The sequence below is a fragment of the Mixophyes fleayi genome, chromosome 9, assembly GCF_038048845.1.
Source record: "Mixophyes fleayi isolate aMixFle1 chromosome 9, aMixFle1.hap1, whole genome shotgun sequence".
Classification (NCBI taxonomy): Eukaryota; Metazoa; Chordata; class Amphibia; order Anura; family Limnodynastidae; genus Mixophyes; species Mixophyes fleayi.
The window spans coordinates 95,845,700-95,867,295 of NC_134410.1; the positions used below are offsets into that span (position 1 = coordinate 95,845,700).

The following is a 21,596-nucleotide window of genomic DNA, read 5'->3' on the forward strand; positions in this document are numbered from 1 at the left end:
TGGGGCAATAGTGTAAACAATTTTTGGTCAATTCGGTAGAATAGATGCAAGTAAAGGAACCATGCCAAAAATTTCCCAATGTTTTTCAAGATGCTTTTCTATCATTTTAGGTTGAGGGTTGAATTGTATAACAAAAACAAAATTTTGATTGTTTCCGCTACCTTTTTTAGCATTACTTTTTGGAAACACAAATGGACATTTTGTATAGGAATTTTAAGGACAAGGGATATACTGACCGAATATTAGAAAAAGCTAAGGAAAAAGCTAGAAAAGTAGAAAGACAGGACATTTTGTTCCCTAAGACTAAGATAGACAGAGATTTGCCCCAAAATGGCTTTTATCACTCAATACAACAATTCATCCAAACAAATTGAGAATATAATAGGCACACATTGGCATATTTTCAATAAAGGTCTTTATTTGTCAAAAATTCTTCCCTCTAAACCACATTTTATTTATAAACGTGCAGCCAACCTTAAAGATAAGTTGGTGAGAGGTGCCATAACTGAGCATTTGAATATTGGTAACATTTTGTGTAAAGGGTTTTTCAGATGTGGGAATTGTATCACCTGTAAAAATATAAAAAGCAGTGCGAATAGCGTTCAAGAATTTGTCGTCCAGGATCAGATTTACAAAATTAAACATTTTATTACCTGCAATTCCTGCAATGTTATATATTTGATTGAATGTAATTGCGAAAAGATATATGTAGGGAAGACATCGCGCCCACTAAAGAAACCTTTATGTGAACATATCCGCAATATTAAAGCAGGGTATGTATTGCATTCTGTTTCACAACATTTTAAGCAACATCATGATTGCTCTGCAAAAGGCATTAAGGACTTTTTAGGGATAGATCTTGTCCAAAAAAACTAAAAATAGAAAAATAGAGATTTGTCCAAGATTGAAATGTCATGGATTTTCAGGCTGAATTGTTTGTTACCTGAAGGTCTGAATAAAGAGTTTGAACTGAAATGCTTTTTAGAATGATAATATTTTCTTATACTTTTGACTCTGTCTTCTTTTCTATGTTTTGAGATACCTACTGCTGATAAGAAGACGGGAAGAATTGAAACAATTCACATTTGTATCAATATATGTCAATGATGCATTAAAATAACATTTGTATTATAAGAATACTGTTGATATGTACATTAATACCAGTCATCTCACCTACTTGTATTGATGTAAGTGAGGGTGTATATAAACATTACTTGCATGATGTGATTACTTTTGTGTGAAAATCAACTGCACATTGTATATTTATATGAACGACTATCTATTTAAATGTTCTCTGTATTTCAGCAATGTTTATTTGTGTAGAAATATAAAATGATTGAATGCTGATTAATCATACAATTAAAGTATGTATAACGAGAATCCAGATTGTGAAGTGTCGTAGTAGATTTCATACACATGCGCGTAGAAATTTGTTTAAAGTGAGGTTTGGATTGCGGATCCGGATACCAATCGGATTATACCACTGTTATAGACTGTATGATATTCATAATGGGGATTCTCGTTTAGACAGTTACACTGAGTTACTGCACTTTGTACTACAGACCACTGATATGTTTATGAGATGGTATATTATTTGGAGATGGTTTGGATTATTTGTATTATTATTTTCACTTTTTACTTTTTTCATTTTATTAGAAAACTGCCGCATATCCTGTTCTGCATGTATTCAAGTTTTATAAGAAAGTGTTTTAAGTTGAATTTTTATGCTGTTTATTTTTATGTATGTCAATTTGGAGAGTAATGGGACTGGTATTAAGAACTATAAAGGGAACACTTGGGTCTTCGGTATACTACCTTGAAAAAGACTCGCTCGTAGAGTCGAAACATGTCGGAAAGGGTGCTTGGGGTTGACGGATTACTCTTTCCTGGATATCAATTTTGTAGAGGAGATTTGCTGTATGATGACCTGGTCTCCGTTCTACTGAGCTGTGTTAAGTATTATAGTTTTTTCTGTTTTTATCTATGAGGAATTGGTGGCGCTGAATTAATTCCCAAAACCCCCTATTTATCTGAGTCAGTTAAGCTTTTTCAATGGCTACAGAAATTATTTTTCAGGATATTCCTTTACTAAAAAGGAAAGGTAGAAATTTCTACCTAATGTGTAACAACTGGTTACAAGGAATGTCCACTTGTTTTGATGACAACTTGATGGATTTAAATATGAATTTACATCTTTAAAATGTGTTCTGCTTTGGAAATAAATATATATATATATATATATGTATATATATATATATATATATACACACTATATTAAAATGTACATAGAATTATCAAAAAACAGGTGAGACCTTTTTTGCATCTTGATATTAATATTGGTAATAACACCTTGACCACCACATTGACGTCTATAGCAGGGTGACCTTTTGTGATCTCTGCCAGCTAACTGCATTTTATCACAAAGTAAGTCAGATGATGCTTCTTTTTTATAAATAAAGATTGCTTTTTAAAACTAGCTTTTTGTCCTTTTATACTGTATGTTTGATCGTCTTAGAAATTTAAGGCTGGACAGGAGAGGTCTAGTACTGGGGAGCTTGCCCTGGAGCAATATAGAGGAGCACAGTATAGAGGAGCACAGTATAGAGGAGCACAGTAGGGAACCTTACAAACATTTTCTTTCTTTACTACATAGTTCCTTGTCCACTATACAGTTGGCATAAAAAAGGTTTCTTTGTAGCCATTGACACAGTAGATAGCATGTTGTTAACAGATCCTCTTTTACAGTTAGTTCTCTTGATCTATTAATTTATACTATAAATGAATTTCTCAAGAAATGATAACTTTAAATATATAATCAAATATGAGATGTTTGATTAATGTCACTTACCTTTAACCAGAAATGCATTACATCTGATCTGGCTTTACATGGATACCAAGCATACTGGGACACCACATCATTCAATTTCATAACTTTCGTCTGGCAAACCTATTAAAACACCAAAGAGTAAATGATGCAACATTAAGTTACTTATGTACTGTTAATTTATGAAAAGGATTTGAAATCCATGTGTAATTCATAGCACACTATTAAACTTAACATACTGTACTTGTGCGATTTGACAACCTGCCACCAATTTACTATAGGAAATGGTTCATGATGGTACCTGCTACCTTCCATATTAAAAGTTCATTTACTGTAGTATTTATGATAAATAGGTTTTCAAATGCAGCTTTTCAAACATGTCATCAGGTCTCAGCTATAGATCAGGGAATCTCATGAGATTATATTAAACAAATGATCCACCAAACAGAATGTTTTAGAGGTATTATATTTGGACTATCCAGGATAATACTACTTCTTATTCTAGCATGTCTAGGAATAGTACACAAGGGTATGTCTATATCAGGATACAAGCACAGTAGGTGCTCTCCCATTTTCTCTTTTAAGGCTAAAAATCTACTGCAGGTAACCTATATGGATTATGAACTGCCGGTCGGTAGAAGAGGTATTTCTGATATGTTCCAGAAACTCACCATAGTGCATCCCACCCTGGCAATGATGCCTGTGATTTGGTTCTCCACTGGGCAGATGGAAGAAATCCCTGTCGATCAATATCACTTAACCACTGCCGGCAGCACATAAGCTACCGGCCAAAGTTATAAGGGAAGTTACATGACCTTATTGCCTCCTTCCTTGGTACATTGGAACATAGTGTTGGTGCAGAAAATTGTGGTGAAAAGTGTGTAAACTGTGTTCACTCCGATAATAAACACAATTCAGATAATTTATAGTAATGCAACACATGCATTTTCAACAGTATTTATGCCATCTGCAAAATATTTTCGCAATTGCACCCATTTTTATGGGAGTTGCACATGAAATAGTGGGCCAAGATTTCAACATCTGCAAAGTGTAAAATGTTTCATCGTCTGATGGGAGGACCTGATTGAACCATGGGTGCTCATTGCTAAATGCTGGGTAGGTGCATGAATGCACATTGGTATGTACTATGCCCCCTCATGCTAAAACATGATTTCTTTTTACAGGACATGATTAAAAGTTGTCAGGAGAGAAAACTCGGTTTAGGGGGGAGTTCAATGTTTAGTGGGTGGAGGGCACTAGAACTTTATGGTACATAGAAGTTGAGAATAAATGGGACCTGTCCTTTACCAATGGGACACCTTTTGCACCATCTAGAAGCACTTTGTAAGGAAAAGTGCATTAATAGATATATTATGACCATTGTAATAAAAAAACACTCAAGCACACAAAATGTAAAAAGTTCAAACATCCCATCACTATCATGCTTCATTTAAGACTTGCATGAGGCTGGACCACTATTTTAGGAGAAATCAAACAAGGGGTGGTCTTAATGCCTGTGGGCTAGTGGAATAACTGCTGTAAGGTACAGTAAAAACTGTCATATATAGATTTTGCTATTACTCTTAAAACTGCTTGACAATGCATATCTAGCATTTGTAAATGGAGCTATTTCAGGTTGCATGGGAGGAAGAGTTCCAGTTATATAAATAAAGGGGCTGTTGCTTTGTATCATATTGAAGGAACGTATGTAGGAAACATTTCACCCCAAAGGTTGTAAAACAATCTACCAATCATTATCACTGAGCCACACACCCCACGTGGACTACAATAAAAATGTAATTTGCGTTGTGTGTTTCACTATTGCTTTCTTTTAAATACATAGCAAGAACCAAACTTTCTTTGGCAACGATCATCTCTAACATGCTCCCTTGCTAGTATTACATTTTCACTACTTTGCTTTTGTTGGAATCAACTCTTTAATATTTGTCCCAAGTGAGGATTATTGAAGAACTTTACAAGATTGAATGAAAGTCTGACGTGCTGTGTTCCAGCTTTCCCTAACATTTTGTCGCTATACACAACTCAGAATAGGAGAGCTTTGCCCTTGTGTCTGTATGGTGGCTCGGCACACGTGACGTAAAGATTTCTCTTCTCAATCTCACTTCATTTAAAAAGGTTGTTGCTACAACACAAACACAACGGTCAGTCGGCAGTTGACCATACTGCCTAGATTCCAAAGTTAGTTGTGTGTAAATTGTTTTGCATGAAAACTGATGGGAAGTTTAAAAAATAACCGCATTTAGGTAGACTATCTCAGTGAAGGTTTATTTATTATAATGGAGAAGCCGAATCACACTAACAAGCAGTGATTGATAAAGTTATGCATTCCATGGAGTTAAATTAAACAGGATCAAATAAACATGATAAAATAAGTAGTGCAATTGTATAGAGCCATAATTTAAACAATGAGAATGATTCCTGTCTTCTCAGTGGGAAACAGCATCGTTTTTTTAATTACATGGGAAAAACTTATGGTATGCATTGTCTTCATCCCGGGTTATCTTAGGACACTTCTGCTTCATCTCAAAACACTTGATTGTCTTACAAAAATGAAAATGCTGATTTTGTCTCAAAATCACCAATATAGAGATTATATTCAGCAAGTAAAGTGAAGAGGGGAGGTATTTTACATATTTTATCACTTGTTTTTATGATCTAACAATAAATAGCAAATCATTATTATGGGAGATGTCTTGAAATGCTTGTATTAAATGTTAGTTTAATCATTATTATTGTTACTATTATGCAAATAAGAACAATTACATTACTTTGTTCAGATTTTTTTAAAATATTGTCTTCAATTTTATGATTAAAAGATTATTACAAAATAATATAAAAAGCAAGGGAAAATAGCTTTAAATGTTTTATAAATGTAATTAACATTATATATGTATTACATAACTTCCAAACATACTAGATACTTTTCATGTCCAATGTTTCTACTGTTGTCATTTTCTTTTCTTTTTATAAAAAATGAATAAAGGATTTTTAAAAAAAAATATATTTTTTTTTTCACTAAAAGCACATTTTTCACATTTTTAAAAATCAAAGCCTAACCCCCCCCCCAAAAAAAACCCTATAAAATATATTTTGAAAGGCACAACAAATAAAATTACAGGTGTGTCTATGGAAGGATTATGATAAATACAAATATTTCCATAGCACTGAATCAATAGTACACAGGCAAAATATTTTTTATATATTAACTGTTCATTTAAGAACAAGTATGCTTAAGACACAATATTTTTTATTTTATTTTATTTATTTGCTTGTTTTAAATTTAATGGGCCTGATTCATTAAGGAAAGTATGTACAAAACCATGTTACAATGCAAGGGGTGCAAATGAGTTTAGTATTTTGCACATAAGATAAATACTGGCTGTTTTCATGTAGCACACAAATACTTCATAGATTTATTTTTACATTGAAATTTAAAGTTGATCTAGAACTTGCCTTACCCCCCCCCCCTCCAACACAACATGGTTTTGACAAGGTACAAAGTTATTTTCTGCCTTACTTTCCTTAATGAATCAAGCCCAACATATTTTTGACCTGTTAACAGCTTATGTCTAAATAACTTATTATTTTGGGTCATAAACACAGTACAAAACCTTCCTACAGAGAAGGATAGACAGTTATTAGTTATAAAGCTAGATAATTTATGGATAATTGTTTTGATCTGGAAACAATAAGACCAAATAGGAAACAACAACATAATTATGTGACATGTATAATACCAATTATTTTTTAAAAAAGTTCTCATCTGCAACCTTTCAAAAATAATTTTTTGGGATTGTTTTCATCTTCATAATATTTAACCAATGTAAACACAAAGTTATTGTTATGGCAAAACACCTTGTTTGTTCTACACAAGAAAACGCAAAAACACATGTCCATATTGGAGAGACACAAATGCACAGCTGGACTACAGATGTCAATTATATTGTTTTCAACCATTTTGTAGCACTCTCTACTGCTTGTGAGGTCACCAGTGGACAGAAATGAACAACAGAACCATCTGGCCTTGAAGGTGTTTATTTCATGACAACAATGAGATTGCTGAGAGAACAGTAAACATAGTCATGTAACGCATAAATATGGTTCAGAGATTAATCTGGGGGTGGGGTGAGGGGAAGTTTTGAATATTACAGAAGGTGAATCTCTGCAGAAGTGATATGGAAAAGAGAACACGAACATGAATCTTTAATATTCGACACAGGAAAATCTAGCACATTATATCAAATCAAAGGCTGGTACCACTGAGGACAGAGGCATATTAATCAGTATAGCAATACATTGCACCTAATTTCCTGAGATGTCGTGGGCAGTCTGGTATAAAACTGCAATTGGTGACATGAAGTTGACATTATAAAGGATGTGTTCTGTGATAATACAAAGTTGGCCAGGTCTTCCGTATATATGAACTTTTAGATCAACATTCTGCAGTTATGTACACTGCTTGCCCCTGAGCCCCAGAGGATTTACTAATGCTAAGTGTCAGGATGTGAGCATACATCTGATATGCTGAAATAGAATATTGAATGTCAGGGCTCAAAATCAAAACTTTGCATGGATACATAAATTAACCTGAATTAAAATGTGTGACCAAATGAGCCCAGTAGGAGGTAATTGAGTTAGGGAAACCCTTTGTGCAGAGACCAGCTTAAGATATGCAGATCACAGACATTCATTGTATTTGATCATGTATTGCCCTAGCTAATTGACTTCCTTTCAATAGGTATTGTAAACACAAACTAACCCCTGGGTGTAAATTGGAGAGCCATATGCCTAGGTGCGAAACTTGGAGACTCTCCTATAAAAATCTGCATGGTCTTTATGCAGGTATATAGAAATATGAACTTGAAAGGAAATGCCTTCATTTTTCATATTTTGGAAAATCCCTCTGCCACTCTGTACTAAGGGACAAAAACCACACCAGGGTTTTAAAACATAGATACCAACTACACAGGGAACAGCCATAGTCACATATCTTTTGAAGAGGTATCTCACATTGTCATAATTCCATTATGTTTGGTATTTAAAGGTACGGGAGATTATGACCGGTTTATTGAGGGGGGTGTTATTTCTCTGAGAAATATCTGTGAAGAATTACAAACAGGTCAAGACTCTGGGAATATTTGTGAGCAAAGTAAAGTGACACCCAGGGGACATCCCTACCCCCTATTAGCATTAAACACTGCCCCTGTGAAGACCATCCCATTTCATTTGGCTTAAAAACCTGTGTGTGGAAAGGAAAAATTGTCAGACTTTTGGGGAAATCAAGTTACATTGATAAGCTGTCCATCTCCCTAGCCAATTCCCATTGGCCAGAATGGAATTGATGTAAGTGCAAATCTGAATGTAATCCTTTTTATTTTGAACTGTTTTTGCTTGTTATGTCAATATATTTATTGTTTATTCATTATTTTTCTTTATATCTGAATGCCCTGTATTTCCGGATATTAAATCTAAAATTTAATAAGTTGCGTCCTTGATACTCTAACGGATTCATTAGCCTGTTTAGAAGAGATTGCTCGTCCAGGTTAACCCTTGGAATGCCCGTGTGTGATTTGTTGATACATTTGATTAACAAGCTGTGTGTGCTTGTATTTACATTTGTGTAACAGTCTGGAGGTGTGAAGAGTTAACCCTGTGTGTGCTGGTGTGGGTCTTATTAGTTTGTGGATAACTAGAAGTCTGTGTGCCAGTGGGGGACAGTATATTGGGGTCCTATTGCCCGTACTCAATAGGTGGTGGCAGAACCTGAAGTGTCCGGGGCTGTGAGAGCGCTGTGTTTGGGGGCGACTCCGTAGGTCTAGAACCTGTGTGATAGGTGAGAGAGACTGCGGGCTGAAATCATGTGTGACCTCATACAGCAAAAACCCCAAAGTCACGGCAGCTGGGAGCGTGTTCGTGACACTAAGCTTAGGGAATTGTCCATGCATCAGGACAGCATGGCTCTCTCAAGGATGCAGGTGGAATTACGATTATACACTGAACACATCAGTGGTTAAAATATAGTTTAGTTTAACAGCATAATATGACAGTAATATTTTTTACAGTTAGTGTGTTGCAAAAATGACTCAATGATCATATGGCTGCACCAATAATCATGTAACAATTGAAAATGCCTACAAAGCTAAAATATTATGAGAAGGGTTCCACACAACTAGATATTTTAATCATGATTTACACATAAAACTACACCTAGTTAAATAGTCTAAATATTATGATTTCAGGTGTAATATTTAAAGGATAACTTCATTACAGCACTTGGGTGTTGAGTTCAATTCCCGACCATGGCCTTATCTGTGAGGAGTTTGTATGTTCTCCCCGTGTTTGTGTGGGTTTCCTCCGGTTTCCACTGATCTGTTCAGTGTTCCGGTTTCCTCCCACACTCCAAAAACATACTGGTATGTTAAATGGCTGCTAACAAATTGACCCTAGTCTGTGGGTCTGTCTGTGTGTGTGTGTTTGCGTGTTAGGGAAGTTAGACTGTAAGCCCCAATGTGGCAGGGACTGAGTGTGTTATTTGTACAGCGCTGAGGAATTAGTGGCGCTATATAAATAAATGGTAATGATGAAGATCTTTAAAACAAATATCTGTAATAAAGTGAATGTGAGTCTGTGTTTTTGTTTATTATGAGTTTTATTATGTTTTTTCATTTGTACTGTTATTTTTTTTAATAGCCTTTGTGAATCCAAGCTGTCATTTTCAAAATGATATCGTGGTGGGGGAAGAGATGCCATCATATCTCTGGGGCTCATTTAGAAGTGTTATGACCCCAACGCATATAGGAAGAGATCCACACAAAAAGAAGCCAATTTTCATATTTATCTTCAGTTGGATTTCTCAAGATGTGTCTAGTGGAAAAACATTAGGCTTTTCCAGACAAACTGCTAGAGGCTGGGTACACACTACAGAATTTTCTGACCAATGTGTTTTCTACAACGATTGCACTTACAACTGAAGTTCTGATTAGTCAGTCGATTCATGCATACACACTATACAAGTTTTAAACTATTTTTCCACAACTAACCATCCTGTCAATACACATTTATGGTCTTTGGAACAGACAGGGTGGACACAGGTGTATAAAATTATGCAAGGTGACATATCAATATACATCTATATAAATTTATTCCTACTCGTTATTTTAAGAAAGTTCAATACACATAGAGGTATTAATGCCATAATATGTGCAATCAATGTTTTGAAAAAATAATTAAATTTAATAATACAAAATCAAATAGATGGACACATGTCACATCAGGAAATAAATTATACTTTACTGAGCGTATGCATTTTCACATGTGATAAGAATACATGTTGTACACACTTGCATACAGGAACAGATAAATGACATATGGAGCATGTAAAACAGGATTGTTATTATTATTGCTTCTCCATTAAAAGCACATTATTCCCATTTAATTGATGTTTTGACACCGCACTCCGTGGGAGAGGTAGACACAATTACATAAATTTAAATACACTCGCCCAGAAAGGAGTCACTGTTTGAGGAACTATCAGCAGTCGGTTGAGCAATTGGTCGTGATTTTGTACACACTGCAGGATTGGAAGGACGTTCGGAATGAGATTAGTAGTTCTGCTGAACAATCAAATGAAATGACGATCGGTACTCTGAAAATGACTGTCGCTCATCGTTTAATAGACACACTTATATATATACAAGTTAACCCGTGCATGATACTCATGCATTCTAGTCAAATCAAGCTACTTAAGGTCTTAAAAAGGTTCTTTGTCATGCATTTGGACCTAGCCCAGGCCTTCTCAGGGGAAGAGCGTTAGTTCCCGACGCAAGCGGCCTTTTTAATGTGTGTTCATGAGGTAAAATTACCTCACGAAAATGAGTTTGACCCCTCAACTCGTAAATTTAGCCTTTACTACCCCTCCCACGGGGGGAAGGGGGGATGATGGAAGTTAACTGACTTGACTATTCTAATTTTTTTGTCAAATAATGTCAGTATACCAAATTTCAGGTCAATTGGATGAGCCCTTTCTGAGAAAATAGTTTTTTACACACACACACACCCACACACTAACGCACGCCTCTACACATGTGTGTCCATGAGGTAAAATTACCTCACGAAAATGAGTTTGAGCCCTACCAAATTTCAGCCCTTTTTGAATTTTTTTTCCCACACACACTAAGAATTTAGTAGGTCAGTGTATAACTCGGCCCAGCAGGTGGCGCTTCAACTTTTTCCACACACACACACACACACACAGACAGACAGATGCCACTAAGCATTTATATATTAGATATATATATATATATATATATATATATATATATATATATATATATATATATTGGCCTGAATGGTTGTTCCTCGCTCGATTGATCCAACAGTCGGCTGACGAATCTGTAGTGTGTACCCAGCCTTAGTGTAGAGATGTGACAGTGTTAGTAGTAAATGCTTAAGTGGCATTGACCTATTTGTACACAATAAAATAATGTCATGAAGTATCAGATACAAAAGAGAGAATATCCACTAGAGTCTTGAGTTATTAATAAATTTGAAAGTCATATTTTCAATGTAAAATGAAAATAAATACAAACAGAAATACAACATACAAATACAAATAAAAATAAATTAAAGAGAACATCTGTTGTTTTCCTGCAATATGATTTCAGTAGTATTAGCTGGAGGGGTCAATATGCAAGCAGCCAAATCAAAGGCAAATATTTAGCACTGCTGATTCATCGCCATAATTTCATATTATTGTAATAAACCCCTAGCACCCACAAGAGGTATGACTCCTGAAAGGATTATTGTATTTGGCTTGTGCTTCCATTGAAATTAACCTGAACCTCTGTATTAAGTATCAATTTTAACTTTTAAGATTTGCTTGAATCTCTCTCTACCTAGATGGGGAAAGACGGCATGGTTACAGAGTGGCTAGCATTGCTGTCTCACAGCGCTGTGGCCATGGTTCAATTCCATGTGATTTCTGTGGTTGAGAATTTATACCATAAGCTCCAATAGGACAGGGACTTATATGAATAATTAAATATTCTCTGTACAGTGCTGTGTAATACGGTGTTACTATATAAATTATCCGGTGGTAGTCACTTCAGCGACTACCCAAAACCAGACACCAATTTACCCGAGAGTATAACGTCGATTGTGATGTTTCCTACATTGGTTTCATATCGACCGCTTGCAATACATACTTGGAACAATTGCGGCGAATCAACATGCCGCCCGGGAAAAATTACGTCCCGTTAAACTGCAACACTGATATTGTTGCTATTAAGGTGGTCATTTAAGGAAGCGCCATATGTACATTGTTTTCTAAAAACCATTCTACATTGTACACGCAGAGCTTCCTTAAATGACCAAAAACTGCAAGGTATAAAACTGCATTTGCAATTGCCTATCAAAAATGAAAATAAATTAGTAAAGGTTTGAATAAAGTGAAAAAAAAAAATCAGGTTTCAGTTTAAATAACGCAGCATAAAACTGGTTGACTGTACTACCCAGGATCATGGGAAGTGTGAGAGAGGTCTCAACACTCTAAACTGAGGACAATTAATTTCCCCCTATCACCAATTTACCCTGAAGGGGTGAGTTGATACTGAACACCACTTGAGCTGGAGCCAGGAAAAACTCCCTAAAGGGGAATATCAAACTTCAGGGGATAACTGGGTATAACCCTCCACTGCAATCTACTTCATAAGGTAATGGGTTAATATATATATATATATATATATATATATATATATATATATATATATATATATATATGTTACTACTAAGTGCTATGAAGCTTCCGTGAGCAATATGCATATTTAGGTAAGTCAGTGAGTCTGCTCTTGCTTTCCATAGCAGTAGCAATATATCACTGTTTGGTATTAACCCGTTAACCTCTGAAAAGTGGTCATTTACATTTATTTTAAGTATGAATGTGGCTACACCTGGGACAAGCTTCAATGAGCATTGATTAGAGTCGAGTTGCAATAGCAGAATTAACCAATACTTTAGTAAGAGTACATTATAGTTTATTTTTCCACATCTTTAAAACATTTCCACTGTATGCTACTGTGCACAATACAGAATTGTTGAGATAATGATAAGCAAATGTCTAACAATTAGCAAATGTTTTGAAGAGGGCATTTAAAATGACTAAGCCTAGTTTGTAGTTGCCTAAGACTGTATGACAGGAATGGCTTCAATAATAACAAAATAAGACAATCTTGCAGTATCATTCTTTGAAGTTACTACCTGATTAGCTGTAGGCTGGCCAATTACTACCCAACCTGGGCAGTCTTGATCATTATGATGTGAGACCGAAACATTTGATGCCCACTGGTCCAGAAATCCGTTTGGAGTGTACACCCCACAGTCTTTAATACTCGTCATCCTCTCAAACTCCTCACAGACCCCGTCACCATCATGAAAATAGCACCTGCTTGGTTCATCTGTAATTAAAAAAATATTGTGTAACTGGCAGAGCATAAATAATCACAACTAATGTTTACACAGAAATGTTAATGGAAATATAGTGTACATGCTTTTGTAAATGTTGCATAATGTACAGACGGAGCACAATGTTTAAGACAAATGGAAGAACAAAGTACAAACACATCAATGCCACTGTTACTCCCATTTCCATGTCTAAGTACACTTTAGACAAGGTTATTTTTTTTGCATCATCTGTATGATGTTTCCTATTGTTTATGTAATTATACTAGAGATGGGCGGGTCCGGTTCCCCGAGAACCGAACCCACCCGAACTTTGGGTATCCGAGTACAGAGCTGAGCAGCTCGGTACTCTCCCACCCGTTCCGAATCCAAATCGAGGCCGAACGTCATCGTGACGTCGTCGGATCTCGTGGCTCGGTTTTCGCGATACTTCAACATTATAAATACACGCCTCCACAGCAATCCATCGCCATTTGACAGAGGGAGAGAGCAGGGTGTAGTCACAGGCTGATTAGAGCAGGGACAGAGAATACAATATTCTTATTCCAATTGCTGTAACAAAAATCGCTAGCGAAGAGAGGAGGATAGAGGTTTATTTTATTTTTGTAATATTTGGCACTCCCCATTGCTTTTGGGGTGTCCCCCATAACTGCATAAATATTTCTGGCTGTCAAAAGTCATATTTGTTAGCAGTATCTACCAAATAATTTTTAGCACTCCTCAGTGCTTTTGGGGTGTCCCCCATAATTGTGCATAAATATTTCTGGCTGCCAAAAGTCATATCTGTCAGCAGTATCTACAAATTAATTTTTAGCACTCCCCAGTGCTTTTGGGGTGTCCTCCCTAATTGTGCATAAATATTTCTGGCTGTCAAAGTCATATCTGTCAGCAGTATCTACCAATTAATTTTTAGCACTCCCCAGTGCTTTTGGGGTGTCCTCCCTAATTGTGCATAAATATTTCTGTCTGTCAAAAATCATATCTGTCAGCAGTATCTACCAAATAATTTTTAGCACTCCCCAGTGCTTTTGGGGTGTCCTCCCTAATTGTGCATAAATATTTCTGGCTGTCAAAAGTCATATCTGTCAGCAGTATCTACCAAATAATTTTTAGCACTCCCCAGTGCTTTGTGCTCAGAATGGATTCAAAGCAGTCCACATATGATCAGAATGAGAAACCAGGTTCTGTCACCAGTCCTGATGTTAGTGTTCCCAGTACGTCATCTGGCCCAGGTGATGTCAAACAACAGAGTGTTTCCAAATTAGTGCAAAAAACAAAAATAATTTTTTTATTACTGTATTGAAGCGAAAAAGAAGTGTAACTGAGCAAAAGTTAAGTGACGATACAAAAAAAATCGCAAACATGCCATTCTACACACGCAGTGACAAAGTGAGAATGAGGCCTTCACCTTTGGCTATTAGTGGCAGATCCCAAAAAGTTACCCAGCCTACAATTGGTGCACAACTACTGTTACGCGTCAAAGCCGAGCTGCAAGATAACAGTGAGGCATTACAGGAGAATATTTGCTCTGATTCACAAATGACAACAATCCCTGTGGAGAGTCCATCCAACAGTGGGATGTCTAATCGTGAGCATTCTGCTGATGTGTGCCTTAATAGCCCGAGTGTAGCCGGTGATACACCAAGTGAGGATGACACTTTGTCTTTAGAAGAGGATGTGGGGGAGATTTGGGTATCCGACGATGAGGATGCGGTTGATTGTGTAAGTCCTGCAGCAGTGTGGCACCAGTGGGAGCAGTTCTGGCATGTGAGGTTCTGGCACCAATATGCACTTTCCAAACACAAGCAGGGATGACGCAGGTGGCAGACCACAACAGTTTGACATCTGGGATGGTTTGAAGGATTTGTCAAAAAAATTTGTGACCTTGACCATAATTCCAACCAATCCTACTATTAACATGCAAAGGATGGTGGAGGGCCAATCAGGGATTAAACTGTATTTTGCATAATTTTCACTAATAATGTTTGGGTGTAATATACACCCAAAGACGAGTGCTCAATTGCTAAGAGTCATTGATGGAGAGGAAGACAAGCAGGCTTGTCTGTAGAATTTGCAGGCAAATTGTGCTCCGTTATATAGGTAACACCCAAAGAGAAGAGCTCCATTGCTCCATTGCTAATTGTAATGGCTGAAATAGAAATAATAGGGCTGACAGTCTTGGTCTAAATCTGCAGTTACATTTTATTGTACCATAGCTCACTGCGAAACTGGAGAGGTGGCAGGGTTTAGTGATAATCTTCCTCAAACAATACTAATTCATCCCAATATCATAGAAGTCTGTGTAGTATGATGTAATTGCTGATAATGGCCTTCCAAAGGGAATGACTAGTTGATTTTAGGGCAGAGCTGTCACGATTTTTGGGCAATTCTTTTACAGCACAGCAAATATCAAAATGTTTAGCGGACTCATCTGCATCACCACTGGGTGTCTTGGGAAAGCAATTTCTTTTACAACAAGCAGTTGCCAGAGAAACTGAAGGAGAAGACGTCCAAACAAGATGTTGATAAGTCTGGGATCCTTGCAAAGAAAATTAAGTATTTAATCTACAATTAAAATATAGTTAGCACATTTACTTTGTTTTATTGCACACTATAATTTTATGTAGCACCTTTTCAAAATCTATTATTAAGGCAATCACTTGACTCAAGCTAACCGTGTCTGCACTTTCTTCACAGGTAACTACTTCGCTGGATAAAGTATATTCCCCTCAAATGCTAGTCTTCTTGCAGCTGCTGCATTCTCCTACATGCTGTTGCAGAAACCAGAAATTGACCCTAAATGTTTATGGACACATTTTTGAAAAGTTCTGTAACACCAAGTTGATAGTGTGTGCAAAACAGGAAATGTGATGGAATTCAACCCCGCTGTAATGCTTGACCAATATTGGGGTCGTAATCAGAAATGACATATCCTCAGGAGACTCCAAGCAGGATTAGCCATCTTTCAATGACATCCCTTAGTTTTTGGAACAGTTTGTCAGTTGTATGCCTCTTAGTGAAGCTGCTGATACACAGAGTAGCCTACTTCTCAAAAATGTGATGTATCTGGGTACATGCTGCTGCTGTCCATGCTGGGGAAGGCGAATGACCAACCCAGTGGGCTTTCACAGTCATATAATCTTTTGTTTGCCCAGTTACGCTTGTACACATATCTGTGGTTAAGTATACAGTGGGTAGAATACCATTTTGTCACCCAATAATGAAATTTTTAGGAACTTTCCGGTACAGGAGAGAATTAGCTTTTCTAGTAAAATGGTATAGTGATGACATTTGCTAACAGGGACATAACACCTCAATTAAATGTCTTAAACCAACTGTATCAATAGTGGACATTGGACGCAGATCTAACACTAGCATAGTACCCAGGGCGTCTGTGATCCGCTTTGCGACTGGGTGACAGGTTTCATTCTTGCTTCCTCTTGCAGAGGATTGTTTAACTGCCAATTGTTGGGGGGGAAGATTGCAGGTGCTGGGATGTAGATGAGAGAAGGGAGGTAGATTATGCTGGAATGCTTGTTGTTATTTTTTTTAACCGAAGTTTCTGATTTTCCCAACAGTTTTCCAATAACTCGCTGAAAAATGACGAAACATGGATGAGGATCCCAGATGGTTAAGGTCCCTACCTCTACTGAGTGTGGCTTTAAAAATGCTACAAATGGATAGACAACTCTTGCCAGGATTCATGTAAAAATAATTCCACACTTAAGAGGTGGATTTTTGGTTTTATGCCCAGGTATGACAATGGCCTTTTTGTTATCACTGGCAAGAACTGCAACAATTTTTCTTTTCAAGTGTATGAAAATCATATTATGACATAGGAGGTGTTCAAAATTGAATAAAAATTGACTGGAAATTAGTGTTACTGAGGTTAATAATAATGTAGCTACAAAATAATACCTAAATTATGTTATTTTAGCACCAATAAATGTAATTTTTGTAACAAATTGCAAAACAAAACCAAACAAAACCAAAACCAAAACCAAAGCACGCAATGGCGGTTTTGTAAAACCAAAACCAAAACCAAAACACGACGGTAATCCAGATCCAAAACCGAATCCAAAACCAAAACACGGGGGTCAGTGACCATCTCTAAATTATACATGCGTTCTACTTATTTTCCTTCTATTCCTATCACCAGGGGGCTTTCCCTGTGCAATGTTTCAACATACTGGTCAAATAATTAAACAGTTGTCTTATATAAAAGAGCTGAAAACAACGTTCACAATCATATTTTGAAAAGCTTCAGGATCAGTATCAGAAGTGAAATTATTTGAGCTAAGTTGTGATTATGATGAGAATTTTCCCCCTGTACACTTGATATTATTATCATTGATTTGTAAAGCACCACAGAGCTCCGCAGTGGCAGACAATTATGAAAACAGGACATAGTAAAAACAGGCGTATACAAGGTAGACAAAATAAATGCAGACATGAAGCCAAAGGGTAGTGTGAGGCCTGCGCACAAGAAAGCTTATATTCCATACTTGCCTACTTTTTAAATCTGTACTCCGGGAGATCGGAGTACAGGTCATGTAACAGAGGGTAGGAGGGCGGGGTACGTCACTATAGCCCTGCCCCTACCATAAAAGTCAGAAAATGAAAGGTATTGAATAATGGGGTCGGGCTTAATGGCACGATTAAGCCCGACCCTGCTTGTTTTTGACCACACTACTGCTGCCTGCCTGACCATTGCTTGCTATCAATTTCCTGTCTGCTGCCCAGACTAACCTCACCTTGTCATCATTTATCCTGTCTGCCATCCGTACTGATCTCTGCTTGTCTGAGCATTGATCAAAGGACACAAATGTCGTTCTTATCTACTCCTTTTAAACCTCCATTTGTTAAATCATGCTATTAAACCCTCATCTGTTATAATCCAATCTTTTATAGTCCAATCAAGACCGATTGAGGAACCAAGGGAATTTCTCTGTGCGATCATCAATAATGAGAAAAACAGAGCCCCCTAGATGATGTTTGGTGAATTTCTCTACAATGCATAGGCACTATATGTGCTAATGTCTATAAGAGAGTGATTAAAATGTTATTATAATGTAGATGTTTAAACGCTAACTTTGACTTATTCGAAGAAAAGAATAAAACTGACGAAAACTAAAAATAAATACAACGGTCTCTAATGTAGACCTTATAAATCAATCGTGCTATCTGTAAGAGACAGACAAAATGTTCAGAGAAAATGTTACTGTGTGCATTACAAAGTTTTAGTAATAGGTGTTGTGTCATTAATAATACATCATATAATGGGATACGCTTTATATCACAATAATACATCATATAATAGGATACACTTCATATCATAACAATTATTTAAAAAAACAGTGTAACTCAGGTTTACTAACAAATCTACTCCACTCCAGTCAAGTAAAGAGGTATGAATGTGTTAACTTCTTTCCCATAAACCTATTTCCATTAATCAATTAGTATGTCACATCCCATTGGACACTTGCCACATACACTATGAGAGTAATACTATGCCTATCAATCTCTCTATTTTCCTAAGGCCATCTAAGTCCCAAACAGGCTGACATCTATAAGAGAGATATTAAGATGCTTTCATAATTTAGATATCTAGATTTTGACTGTGATTTAGACCAATGTGCTGCATGATTAATGGTTTACACTTTACATTATATTAACAATTCAACACATCAATGAAAAACATGCTTATTAATACTCCATTTCACCATGTTTAACTAAAGAGGTCTGAATCGGCGGATCTCTTCATCATAAACCTATTCCCATTAAGTAATTGACGTGGCACATCCCACTGGTCACTTACCGAATATATACAATGAGGATAACATCATGCCCACTAACCCATGAAAAAGTGTGATAGACAAAATGCATTGTAACATTCTTTTTGCACTCATTGGGCTTCCGTAGACTTCCATACATGGAAGTAGATGTGCTCCAAGGTGGAATGCACATCTAGATTGACATTGTTGACATTCCAATCTCCCATTTTAGAGCACCTTTACTGGAGGATATGTGAATGTTAATGTCCTTTACATTGTGTTATGTTAACATTTAGATTTTTAACTTAGAGGAATAGTGATTGATCAATTTTAATTAAGATATTTGCTCGTGTTCTCAGGTGCGTTGTCTGTAGATTGTCTTGCAATCTGTATATCTACACTCTTTTGAGAGCACCTTGTGATCAGAATTTATAATATGATATAGAGCGTTTTATATGTAGTCATGCATGTTTTGAATATTTTACTCTAATTTAATTTTTTTTTTGGTTACATTTTTGTATTGGTATTTGGACTTTATAGAATAATTAGTTTCTGTTTTATACTTATGAGTTGGTAATTGTTTGACTGGTTCATTAAACTGAAGATTGCTTGTTAGTGGCTGTAGTACTTTGGACCACTTAGGTATAGACATACAGTTATTGAACATTGTAAGCTACTTCAAGACTTTGGTCCGGAAAACCTATTCCCTTGTTAATACATACTTTATTTTAGACAATCTGGTGAACACTAATTTCCTGCGATACAAGATTTTTGTGGTCTTTTACACCAAAATATTTCTACAACAACAATGTGGATGAGACGTTTGTGGAAATTATAGGTACCACCAATACTAAACAACTAAAATATGAATGTAAGTACTAATCCATACACATCCAGCAGAAATGTTAATTAAGATATAACATATATTATTATATTTTTATGTCTGAAGGAGACCAATGCCTTAAGATCATAACATAATCAACAGCCCAGAATCCATTCTACACTTCCACTATTCACATTGAACTATGAAAATCAATGAAAACAAAAGGACTTACAACAATAGGATCATCACACAAACAGAGGGAGTATAAAACATTACGGACTATTAATTAAGATCTCTAAAGTAAGGACTCTTTATTTTTTTACATGTATTCATACAATCAAGATTAGAATGGTAATCCAAAGCCAAGCGTGAATTCTCATTGAGTTGGGAAGGTTTTATCTCAGAGAATAAGATACACTATTAATCCCACTGTTTCCATGATTTGGACTTTAACTACATCTTCATGACCTTTGCCTGCATGATCTTATATTGCTTTTATTTAGAACTACTCAGATACTGTCATCACTGAAACCATACTAATTAACTAATTATCCTTGCCTGCTGGTCGCCCAGATCAGGGGTTTGGCAATATTTGTAAGGAAGAGGTAACAGAACTGAGAGAGAAACTAGATGTGAGAAATTAAGCAGGTGAGGCCAAGTGTCATACAAAGGCAGTGGGTTTGGGAGACAGTGGAAATTGTGGTGCTATTGACAATGAGGAAGATTTGAGGGGAGGTATGACTCTGGGAGAAGGGAAGATAACAGAGAATTTGAATTTTCAAAACAGGGCTCATTACACAAGGTCATTGCAATCTGTTTGCTGTGGGATAAGAAGGATTAAGGAGCATTGGTCAATTCAGTCAGCTGAACAGCAACTTCAGAATTGAGACTGTTTGCATATCATGTTTAGCGAATTGTATTGATGGGTGAAGTGGTGACATGATTCATGCATATAAATCATTTTAACCAGAAAGCAAATTGAATTCTGGTCTGAACCAGCATATATCTTGATTTATGTGTCAATAAATTATTTATTTTAATGTAATATCTGACCATCTCATATTGATCATAACACAATACAGATTTGACATTGTATTTCAATACAGAATTGGTTCGACATGTTGTTATATTGACGTATCAGAGTTTGGACACTCTAATATCAGCAGTTTCCTATAGTACACACAAATCTGCAAGACACCTCATAGGACGTACTTAGAGTGCAGTATAATCCTAGTATACCAAATGAGAGAATTACCTCCCCAAGAGAAGAGGTGTGCAGTGAGAAAAGCAGAGGTCCAAGAATAGAGCTTTATGGGACCCCAAACAGATGGTGGAAGTAGAGAGGAGAATGTGCAATCAGTAGAGACTCTAAACATGTAGTTTGATAGATAAGAAGTGAACCAGGAAAGAACTTTGTCACAAAGGTCAATGGAGTAAAGGGTACAGGAGAAGAAAGTGATCAACAGTGTTGTAAGCAGTAGAGAGGCCCAGGGGAATGAACCTAGAGAAGAGACCCTTAGACTTTGCTGTAAGACAATCTGTGGATTACAATTTGCTCCCTTCGGTTCTGTCTATCGTAAATTGACCCTAGTCTACAGTCATTTCTTCTTAATCCTTGTTGCATCTCTACTTATTTTTGTGTGATAAATATAATTGGACTTAAAGTATTGTGATTGATTTCACTAGAAAATCTGCTGCT

The 21,596-nt window shown here is 36.3% G+C and overlaps 1 protein-coding gene across 1 annotated transcript in view; it reads right to left on the reverse strand.

Moving 5' to 3' along the window:
* Positions 1 to 21,596, reverse strand: part of PAPPA (pappalysin 1) — a 373,767-nt gene that overhangs the window by 95,240 nt on the left and 256,931 nt on the right. The window contains exons 10-11 of the mRNA XM_075184705.1: positions 13,100 to 13,296; positions 2,849 to 2,947 (exon numbers count right to left, since the gene is read on the reverse strand). Of these exons, the coding sequence (XP_075040806.1) occupies positions 2,849 to 2,947; positions 13,100 to 13,296 (296 nt within the window). The remainder of the gene's footprint in view (positions 1 to 2,848; positions 2,948 to 13,099; positions 13,297 to 21,596) is intronic.